This window comes from Tachysurus fulvidraco, chromosome 6 (genome assembly GCF_022655615.1).
Source record: "Tachysurus fulvidraco isolate hzauxx_2018 chromosome 6, HZAU_PFXX_2.0, whole genome shotgun sequence".
NCBI lineage: Eukaryota > Metazoa > Chordata > Actinopteri > Siluriformes > Bagridae > Tachysurus > Tachysurus fulvidraco.
Window position 1 is genome coordinate 2,353,494 of NC_062523.1, and position 12,045 is coordinate 2,365,538.

General features: G+C 40.4%; 1 protein-coding gene across 6 annotated transcripts in view; it reads left to right on the top strand.

Annotated features, from left to right (window-relative positions):
* Positions 1 to 9,658, top strand: part of cps1 (carbamoyl-phosphate synthase 1, mitochondrial) — an 80,638-nt gene extending 70,980 nt beyond the window's left edge. For all 6 annotated transcript variants that reach the window (XM_027155268.2, XM_027155265.2, XM_027155266.2 and 3 more), the window contains 4 exons: positions 3,751 to 3,810; positions 5,444 to 5,556; positions 7,256 to 7,385; positions 9,078 to 9,658. In XM_027155268.2, coding sequence (XP_027011069.2) covers positions 3,751 to 3,810; positions 5,444 to 5,556; positions 7,256 to 7,385; positions 9,078 to 9,176 — 402 coding nt within the window. In that variant the 3' untranslated portion in view covers positions 9,177 to 9,658. The remainder of the gene's footprint in view (positions 1 to 3,750; positions 3,811 to 5,443; positions 5,557 to 7,255; positions 7,386 to 9,077) is intronic.
* Positions 9,659 to 12,045: the final 2,387 nt, after the last annotated feature.

Genomic DNA, 12,045 nt, shown 5'->3' on the forward strand with positions numbered 1-12,045 from the left:
GGCGAAAGATTAGAGAGCTGAGAAAGACACGATGAGGGCAAAGTGTTCAGAAATCAGTGAAGTTGGAATTGGATTAGACAAACCATGTAAGACTGAAGTGTCCACGGTAACCCAGAGCGATGTAGATGGGACGGCAGACAGTAGGTGATAGAGTTGAATCAGTCGCTGGTTTGATTGGCAAAAGTATGGGGTCAGAATTGTTTCGTTATTCTGAATAAATACACTATGATCCACAAATAAATTTGAGTTTCACAAATATTTTTACAAATTTCACAAAAAGAAATGAAATTCACAAATAAATAAAATGGGATTTGCAAATAAAAAAAATATTTATAAATTGTATTTATTTGCGAATTGCTTCCTGCTCATTAGTGAATCGCGTTCTGTGCATTTGTGGATTTGAAACATTTCTAACGTCAAGACGTGCACAAGAATCCACAAATAGGTGACTCCGCCCACCGTCTACTCCAGCCAATCACGTTCTGATTTACTCGCTCTTCACACCACCACTGGACCCATTGATGATGCTGAAATCGTTTCCAAAGAAAGCAGAACTGAACTAACCTTTAGTGCTGCTACAATCCATACAGGGTTACCAGATTGGGCTCGAATCTGCGACAAATGTTTTTTTTTTTTTTTTTTTAAATCGTATTTTGCAGCACATATTACACTGTGATAGTGCGAGTAAATCAGAACGTGATTGGTTTGAGGTAGACCGTGCCACGATTGGTCAGCGCCACGAGATCGTTGTCCGATTGGCTGGAGTAGACGGTGGGCGGAGTCACCTATTTGTGGATTCTTGTGCACGTCTCGACGTTAGAAATGTTTCTTTTTGTGAAATTTGTAAAAATATTTGTAAAACTCTTTATATTTATTTGTGGATCATAGTGTATTTATTCAGAATAACGAAACAATTCTGACCCCATACAAAAGTGCATCCGTCTCAGTGCAGATTAACCTCATGTTCATACATCCGCTAAATCTACCCACAGCAGCGTCTGTCCCTGTGCATATAATATCCAACACTCTGCACTCTCCATCCCGCCGTCTGCCTCTCAAACTGCCAGCTGAAGGCAAATTCCAATGAAACTTATCCACTGCAATTTTGCCAGCACAGCATTTTTTTTTTTCTTTCTTTCTTTCTACCACTACAATTTAACAGTATCCCAGTAGTCAGTCGTGCGTGTCTTCCTTCGAAAACGTGTAACATGTTAAATTGGGTAGATAATTAGATCAATTAAGAACAAACTAAGCAAATCTGGTGATTTAATCACTTCAGAGAAGACTGTCACCGAAGCTTCAGGGCTCATGAGCTCACGGTTAATATACACTAGTTCAGCTTGGCTCTCATCTTAAAGTTGGGATTCCCATCTGTCGTTACACCGCACTGCAGTCTGTCTGATGTTCTCATTCAAACCCCAGAGCTGCCGAACTCTCCGTTCTGATTTCCCAGATAGAGGCTATAACATGAGCTCTGACGGTGCAGCAGCTGCAAGTCAAAGGTTTTTATCAATTCCCTTTGTTCTTATACAGACACACACACACACACAAATAAATGTGTGTTATCATTCAAATAGTGATAGGAGATGTTTGTAGAAGGTCGAAGGTTTGTAGATTTTATTTTATTAGAGAGAAAAAAGAGAGGCTTGTGATTTAAAACACTTTTCAGGCAAGAACAGGAGATCAAATAAAAAATAAATAACAAGTCGTTCTTTAATACATTTTTTAAATGGGGGGGAAGTGGTGGCTTAATGGTTAGAGAGTCTGACTCCTAACCCTAAGGTTGTGGGTTCGAGTCTCGGGCCGGAAATACCACGACTGAGGAGCCTTTGAGCAAGGCGCCGAACCCCCCCCAACTGCTCCCCGGGCGCCGCAGCATAAATGGCTGCCCACAGCTCCGGGTGTGTGTGTTCCCGGTGTGTGTTTTCACTGCTGTGTGTGTGTGTGTGTGTGTGTGTGTGTTCACTGTTGGTATTTCCTTTTTTTAGCTATGTCAAATTCAATACATTACTAACGAGTAAACGCTTTGTGAACATTTTCCTTTTAAACCGTCAAAACTATTTTACATTAAAGTCGGTAAGCCCCGAGTGACATAACACACATCTTTTGAATCCAGTCGTTATTCAGCTTTTTACGTGGCGTGTTATGAGATAAGAACATTAGGACTCAATAGAATATAAAGATGAGACACACATTTCAAAATGTATTATTTAAAGCACCAGATTAATTTAGTCGAGTGCTCAAAAATGTGAAATGTACCTGTAAATGGAAAAAAGTGACCTACGGTTGCCCTTTAGGTCAAAATCAATCAGTGTAAATACTTATAAAGTAAATGCTGTATAACTGAAATAATTGTAAGTCACTCTGGATAAGTGTGTCTGCATAATGCAGTAAATATTAACGTATTAATGTGTCAATATTCTGTAGCACTTTATCCACCACAGGGAACCTGCAGTCTATTACAGGGGACTAGGGGAACAAAGCAGGGCACAAAAGCCATTGCAGGGCAGAGTCATGTTCACTTTAGATTAGAGATTAGAGCCTTCATCAGGACCAGAGAGAACAAACTCCATGTATGCAGGGTGGGATTGGAACCCAGGGGCTTTGTGTACAGGGCTGGGATAAGTTTTCCGTTTAGAGAAGTAGTAGACTTTGGTTTATTAATGTAACACATACATATCGTAAGGTGTCGGAATTACCGATCGGAAGGTTGCAAGCTTGAACCCCAGGTCCACCAAGCTGCCACTGCCGGGCCCAATCACTTAGCTGTATAAGATGAGATACTGTATAATGTAAGTCACTCTGGATATATAATGTATTAAAGCTACAGCATACAGAGACATTATAACTTGGTGGAACTTTGGTGGTGTGATGGTCAGGAGTCCAAATTTCCTATTTAAGTTTAGTTTATTGATGCCACTAGGTGGTGTCATGTTTTCAGGTTGCCTGTCCTTCCATCCATCCATCCATCCATCCATCCATCCATGTGTCTGTCTAGCTGAGATTCTCGTTAGCATATTATCTCAAGGTCAAGTGATTGACTGTTTAACATGGAGGTTAAGGTCACATGTATGAAATAGGTTTTTTTTTCCATAGCTTCCTTCCTGTTTAAAGTCTATTTTAAGCGTATTCGAGATGTACAGATTACTAACAGAACTAAGAAGGACAATAGTTGTCACCCACTGGCATCAAGTTATTTATGTTATTATCATCTCGTGTTATTATCCATTCAGCTAGTATGATAAAGTCTGGAAACTTTCTGAGTACTGGGTGTATAGATGTTTGTTAGCCACACTGACCCCCTGGCCCGTTCGTTCTGACACAGCGGAGCCCTTTAGCATGGCTGTCATACAGCATATTTTATTATTTAATATTTGTTTTTTGGTATTTTGGGATTCATGTCTGCTCTGAGGGCTGAGATGTGGAATGTGTAGTCAGGGTCATTGTCAGGTTGTTACAGCAGCATTATTTTCTAATGGAATCCCGAGTACAAATGAGAGTGTAAAATTCTCGTCGGAAATGAGCTGCCGCTGTGCCCGGCTACGGCGCTGCCTGCCTAATGGCCGAGCCGGAGGGCCAAGGATCTGTCACGCTCATTACACGGCCATGGTTAAGCCCCAGATACGGACATGCCGAGAAATAGAAATGTGTCTCGATCTTCTTCTCTATCTGGATGCACTGGATGACCCCCCCCCCCTCTTTTTCTCCCACCCACCCCTCACTCTTTGTCTCTTTTCATTTCTTTCCCAGCATTCATTTAGACCAGACTTCCTGTCCACTGCTCACCAGCTCAACGAGGAGGGATTTAAAGTGAGTGAACAATCTATTTCTTTCTTTCTTTCTTTCTTTCTTTCTTTCTTTCTTTCTTTCTTTCTTTCTTTTTTAATCCATTGCAGGATCATTGCTCTTTAGTGATTTGGGATTTAGGACGATTAGTAAAGTTGTATGTGTATGTGGTGTGTATCTAGGTGATCAACATGAACCGATATAAGACAGTATATTGTGATCTTGTGAGCTCAGTCTGACCGCCCTCCTCCCAAAGAATCCCTTTAAGGTGTTCAACTACTGATCGGAAGGTCATTGGTTTGAATCCAAGGTCCACTGAGCAAGGCCCTTAACCCTCAATTGCTCAGGTGTATAAACTAAAAAAAACTGGACTTACATTTGCTAAATGCTGTAAATGATGAATTGAATGTTAATTCATTCACACCTAGAGGTAACGTACCATAACCAGAACCATTCTGCAGACTGTAATGTTTCCAGACAGTGGAAGGAATCCAGAGGAAACCTGGACACAATGTGAACTTTACATAATACACAGTAAGCTCAGTTAAAGGTCCAACTAGGGACCCTGGAGCTGTATACAGTGTGAAGCGACATGTGATGGATAGGAAGAAGCAGGATAAAGTTCCTATAACACACTTATGCTTATGATGTCCTTCCAAGTCTCAACAATCCTCATCTAGCGGCGAAAAGAAGTCACTTGCTGTAGGACAATCAGCTTACTGGTTCACGCTGAAGACATTACAGACATTACATGGTGTTAACTTCACTGATGAGACTTCTAGATGAAGAAGCACGTAAATGCTGAACAGTTAATATTGGACCCAAGAACTTCCAGACCTCAAACGCCAGTGAAAATGGCTGGCTCAAAAGTGGACACCCAACATCCGGCAAGGACTCATGTTCCCACTGATTACAGTCAGCACATTACCGAGGCCATTACTGTTCATCTGATCTACAGCAGCAGCAGCACTATCATGCTGAAGCTGACAGTTCTGTTAGAAGAACAAATGCGTGGTGGAAGACGTTAATAGAACTCTGCAGAAATAAAAGTCACTTTTTAATAATTGTCTTCCAAAAGGAAGGAAAGCAAAGCACCGTGGAGTGGATTCTGCTGTCAGAGCATTTCCATCCATCTATTCCACCATCCATCCATCTATCCACTAATCTGGCCATTTGTCAATCCATCCATTCATCCATCCACTTACTGTATCACTTATTCTACACATGGGAACTTGGGGCAGAAGGCAGGGGACGCCTTGGACAGGGTGACAACCCATCACACACACACACACACACACACCCTTTCACACTCTGCAAACAATTTAGAGATGCCAGTCACCCTACAACATATGTCTTTGGACTGTGGAAGGAAACTGGAGTACTCATAAAAAGACCCTGAAGCATGGGAAAAAACATACAACCTCCTCACACAGGGTTATTACTTCCACTGATGTCATGCCAATTCAAAAGGAATAGCCTCTTGTTTAAAGCCCAGGAGCCAGAATCCTTGGATTATTTCTACACTATATACTTTGTTGCCTACTTGTGCTTATATTAAATAGCATATGAATAATTGGCGAAAACACCCCATTATTAAATTCGCAGTACATTTATTGGAGTAGCATTATTCATTTTAATTAAGTTTATTCGTTCATAGATTTATGCCACAGAAGCTACATCCGCTTGGCTAAATGCCAACGAAGTGCCGACAACGCCAGTGTCTTGGCCCAGTGAGGATGGTAAAGACCACGGCTTACCGACTATCAGCAGGTCAGGACTACACTAAAGTCTCACTAATGATATTACAAATGGAATTGCATGGAACACCTGGTCACTTCACGTGTTGTCTCTGATCCGCTAGCTATCTGAGTAGTTAAAACTGTTCCGTTTACATCAGGCCACATAAATGCGTCTTGGGGAATCGGACATCGTTCCGATCTTTTTACTCCCGCGCAAAACGTAAATACTTTTTACCTCATTTACCTCATTTAACAAATCAGATAGCTATCGGATAAACGCGTTTTCTGTGATCAGATAGCTATCCGAAGGTTAAAAGACCAGGTCTAAATGCCCTCCAAAAGGTTTTGGAGACGGATATAAATCCGATACTGAATATACAGGTACTGAATCATATGTAGTAGGTACTGAATCATATGTAGTAGGTACTGAATCATACAGTATGTAGTAGGTACTGAATCATATGTAGTAGGTACTGAATCATACAGTATGTAGTAGGTACTGAATCATATGTAGTAGGTACTGAATCATACAGTATGTAGTAGGTACTGAATCATAGGTAGTAGGTACTGAATCATACAGTATGTAGTAGGTACTGAATCATATGTAGTAGGTACTGAATCATATGTAGTAGGTACTGAATCATACAGTATGTAGTAGGTACTGAATCATATGTAGTAGGTACTGAATCATATGTAGTAGGTACTGAATCATACAGTATGTAGTAGGTAATGAATCATACAGTATGTAGTAGGTACTGAATCATATGTAGTAGGTACTGAATCATATGTAGTAGGTACTGAATCATACAGTATGTAGTAGGTACTGAATCATATGTAGTAGGTACTGAATCATATGTAGTAGGTACTGAATCATACAGTATGTAGTAGGTACTGAATCATATAGTATGTAGTAGGTACTGAATCATATGTAGTAGGTACTGAATCATATGTAGTAGGTACTGAATCATACAGTATGTAGTAGGTACTGAATCATACAGTATGTAGTAGGTACTGAATCATATGTAGTAGGTACTGAATCATATGTAGTAGGTACTGAATCATATGTAGTAGGTAATGAATCATATGTAGTAGGTACTGAATCATACAGTATGTAGTAGGTACTGAATCATATGTAGTAGGTACTGAATCATACAGTATGTAGTAGGTACTGAATCATATGTAGTAGGTACTGAATCATACAGTATGTAGTAGGTACTGAATCATATGTATTGCAGAAGGTACTGAAACAAATGCAGCAGGAATTGAATTGAATGCAGTAGGTATTGAATTGAATACAAACCGTCATCATCAGCTTCAATATTAGTGATACATAAAGATGATCGTTTTATCTTTTGGCGAGTGTTTAGATTTACCAGCTGACATTTGCACTGCTAACAAACAGCATGCGTGTAATGCTGTGGCATGGACTCATTCACTGAGCTTCACCACATCACACCACACAGATTATATTTACCCTACGTATCATAGCGCACACTCTTATATTAGCATTTTGATCTCAGCACGTCGTGTCGGACGGCAGTTTATTTTGCATCAGCTTCACTATCTTGCGAATTAGGCTTTTGAGTTTTGGAGATAAGCGTGAGTCGGGCTTGATTACCGTAAACAAACAAAGCAGCAATTTGTGTGAAAGAGATGCTGTTTTCAGATGTACTCTGAACCTCTACAGCTCCTTACGTGTTTGTCATTTTTGAACATTTCTCCCTGTGAAGTCTGATCAGCGATGGTCATATCGACCTGGTGGTAAATCTTCCCAATAACAACACCAAGTTCATCAGAGAGAACTTCCTTATCCGCAGAATGGCTGTGGACTACGGTGTCCCCCTCATCACTAACTTCCAGGTTGGTCTGTGTACTTTCATAGCACATTTTCTTTAGAAAACAAGCTTTTTTTTAATCATATTAATTACTTAGTTATTGTTTCAGACCGCGATCCCATCAGTTAAACTGTTCATTGGGGCATGTTGGTATACTGTATTATTAGCGTTATGGTGTCAGACTGGAAACACAGCAAAAAAAGCTTTTATTTGGCTTATAAGATCTGCTCAGCCATGATCTATCTGTCTTGTGTGTAAGTCCTGTATATTTAATGTAGTGTTATATATTTTATTTACACTACTTGATTCATCATTTCATGAGAGGACACACAGTATGTTTTAGGATACGATGAAACAAGGCTTACATTTAGCACATCAGACAGTGCATGGGAACTAGTTGCATGTAGGAAGTAAAGCTGTATTTAACCTGTAAAATATTTATTATATTACAACACAATTATCCAAATCTCAAACAACTTCCTGTTCAGTTTACTGGATATGCTCACTACATAACATATGACATGCGCACTACATAGCATATGACATGCGCACTACATAGCATATGACATGCTCACTACATAGCATATGACGTGCACTACATAGCATATGACATGCTCGCTACATAGCATATGACATGCGCACTACATAGCATATGACATGTGCACTACATAGCATATGACATGCTCGCTACATAGCATATGACATGCTCGCTACATAGAATATGACATGCGCACTACATAGCATATGACATGCACACTACATAGCATATGACATGCGCACTACATAGCATATGACATGCGCACAACATAGCATATGACATGCTCACTACATAGCATATGACATGCGCACTACATAGGGTATGACATGCTCACTACATAGTGTATTACATGCTCACTACATAGCATACGACATTCTCACTAAATAGTGTATTACATGCTCACTACATATCATATGACATTCTCACTACATAGGATATGTCATGCTCACTACATAGCATATGACAATCTCACTACATAGCGTATGACATGCTCACTACATAGGGTAGTACCTGCTCACTACATAGCATATGACATGCTCGCTACATAGCATATGACATGCGCACTACATAGCATATGACATGCTCGCTACATAGCATATGACATGCTCACTACATAGCATATGACATGCGCACTACATAGCATATGACATGCGCACTACATAGCATATGACATGCTCGCTACATAGCATATGACATGCGCACTACATAGGGTATGACATGCTCACTACATAGTGTATTACATGCTCACTACATAGCATACGACATTCTCACTAAATAGTGTATTACATGCTCACTACATATCATATGACATTCTCACTACATAGGATATGTCATGCTCACTACATAGCATATGACATGTGCACTACATAGCATATGACATGCTCGCTACATAGCATATGACATGCACACTACATAGCATATGACATGCACACTACATAGCATATGACATGCTCGCTACATAGCATATGACATGCGCACTACATAGCATATGACATGCGCACTACATAGCGTATGACATGTGCACTACATAGGGTATTACATCCTCTACTCCTACAGTCTACAAATAGTCTACAAATGTGATACTCATCCCAAACGTATCAGCAGACTGTTTAAATCTGATGCTATAATATGATAATAAAACACTTCCTTGGCTTGGAGTCATTATTTTTTCCCCCACAGGTGGTGAAGCTCTTCGCTGAGGCCAATAAGTACGGCAGCAAATTAGACGCCACGAGTCTCTTCCACTATCGCCAGCAGGAGGTGGGGCATCGGGGGTAGAGGCTCCACTCCTCGAGTCCATGCTAGGAAACGCACAGAAACCCCCACAGGTCGACAGAGCAGCTCCTAACACCCCAGCAGGGGGTGACCACTTCCGCTGGGCTTCGAGTCTTCCTCTTGCCCACATCTACCTTAATGCCACTTTTTTTATTACCCATTTCCAGGTACCTCTCCTATGGAGTGGATTTGGGGTTTATTTAAACATTTATTACTTTTGCCCTAAAGGAGCTCCCTGACCACCAGAGCCTTGAATAGGTTGTGGATTATTTCCTTATGATGTGTTGTGTTTATAGCGTGTAGCCTGTTTATTCCAGCTGTAATAGAGTTTACACCAGTAAACAACAACAAGGAACATTTCTATAAGCACTTTTTACTGGCTTTTATGTCGTGTATCAGTGAAAATTCACTGCATCTGTGCTTCAACCCATGGGAGAGAAGAAGAGCTGCTCCTCTCTCAATAAACGTCAGTGTGATGTTCCACATATCATTTACTCTTTGGTTATTACACAATACACACAAACACACACACACACTCTCACACACACGTAGACTTTCACACAATCTCACACAAACACACACACACACTCTCTCACACACAGACTCTCACACACAATCTCACACAAACACACACACACACTCTCACACACAGACTCTCACACACAATCTCACACAAACACACACACTCACACACATAGATTCTCACACACAATCTCACACACACATTCACACACACTCTCTCTCACACATAGATTCTCACACACAATCTCACACATACTCTTTTTCACACACATAGACTCTCACACACAATCTCACACACGCACACATACTCACACACACTCTCACACATATACACACATTCTCTCATACACACACACACTCTCACACACACATACACTCTCGAACACACTCTCACACATATACACACATTCTCTCTCATACACACACACTCACACTCTCTCTCACACACACACACACTCTCTCACACACACTCTCACACATATACACACACACTCTCTCACACACACATTCTCTCTCATACACACACACTCTCTCACACACACACTCTCACACATACACACACACACAATCTCTCTCTCACACACACACACTCTCTCTCACACACACACACACACTCTCACACACACATACACACACACACTCTCACACATACACACACACACTCTCTCTCTCACACACACACTCTCACACACACATACACACACACACTCTCACACATACACACACACACACTCTCTCACACACACACTCTCACACACACATACACACACTCTCACACACACACATACACACAGAGGTAAATTCCTCTGAGAAATGCAGTGGTTATATACTGTAATATAACCCTAAGTAATAAGTGCTCTGAATTGAGCTTTTTATTAGCATAAACCACATATTTATGAAGCTTTTAAATGACATTTCATTTTGATCTTTTCTTGTGAATTTTTTTAATTCCCTCGCTTTGTTTAGTCACTTTGCTGAGCGAGGCTTTCCGGCACACCCGCGGGAGATGGTGAGTGACTCGGAATTTTAAAAAATCCCCCGGCTTAATAAAGCCAAGCAGAGTGAGTTAATAGTGTTTTCCTCCCCAATGAATTTAGGGCTGATTGCCATTGTTTATCAATTGCAGAGAGCGCAGGATCGATCAGGGCAGAGCCTCTCACAGCTTCTGCTTTCCAAACCTTTCGAGAAAACACAATCAAGCCGTCTGGTGCATCTGCCGCTCACCGCTTCGTGAGATTTATATAGTTTGCTTCATGCTAACTGTCAGTGTTTAACGAATGCTGAAGTCTAATACATGGTGTCGTCCAGGTGGAGTCTCCTAGGTTGATGCTTTCATCAGAAGCAGGTTCCAGTTTTTCCTTATGGGATAATGAGATCAGAGTGTAGCCCAGAGGTCACACTTGACTAGGGTCTAACGGAGGTCTAGGGTTGTTCACTTTGTAGTGTAGTGAAACTGTAGGAAACTCATGTGGGCATGTGGAGAACATCAAGGTCCAGAGATCAGGATCAAACCAGGCATCCAAGAGCTGTGAGGTAAATGGGTTGTATTATTGGACAGGTCCCAAAATAGAAAAAAATAGTTATATCATTATTAACATGTATATACTTGAAATTCAAATTTATCCTCAAGTCTGTAAATAAAAGAAGAAGACAGGATTTCAGGATATTGGAGAGACAGGGCCAAGCATCACAGGGCCAAGCTTTCAGGACTGTCATATTTCTACTGAAGGCCCAGGGAAGAGACAGAAGATGATAGTCAATATTTTAAATAGTATATTTTTGTTGTTCTACATGTAATCCTTATTATCTGGGGCCTTGCTGTTAAAGGAACACGATCAATGACCGAGCGTGACGCAGTCTGGGGTCCTAAAGTAAGATATATAATAAATATATAGAAAAATATAATTCTTTTAATAGAACATTAATGTGACAGGTTTTTTTTAAATCATTAAAGAATAACGTGTAATACTTAGTGTTCATTTATTATACATCACATATTTACAAGCTGAATGTCGTGACACTGGAGACTTCCTCTATAAACATGAAACTTCCAAAAAAATTGTTTACTTCGACATTTTTGGACACGATGCGGCGTCCATTGCACCGATCCCTGTGAAGATGGATAAGTCGATGAGTCACTATAGAAACAATAAACATGCGCATTGATATAATTGTCATAAATATTAATCAACAGTTTATTTTGTTTATCGTGCATCAGGTTGAATAAAGTTTTACCAAATTGAAACGACTCTTAAGGACAGGACGTCAGGGTTCTGCACCCGTTCTGCTTTGGAGCACATTCTCTCATACAACTCCATTAATTGTTTGATTGATTGTGTAAATTAAGCCC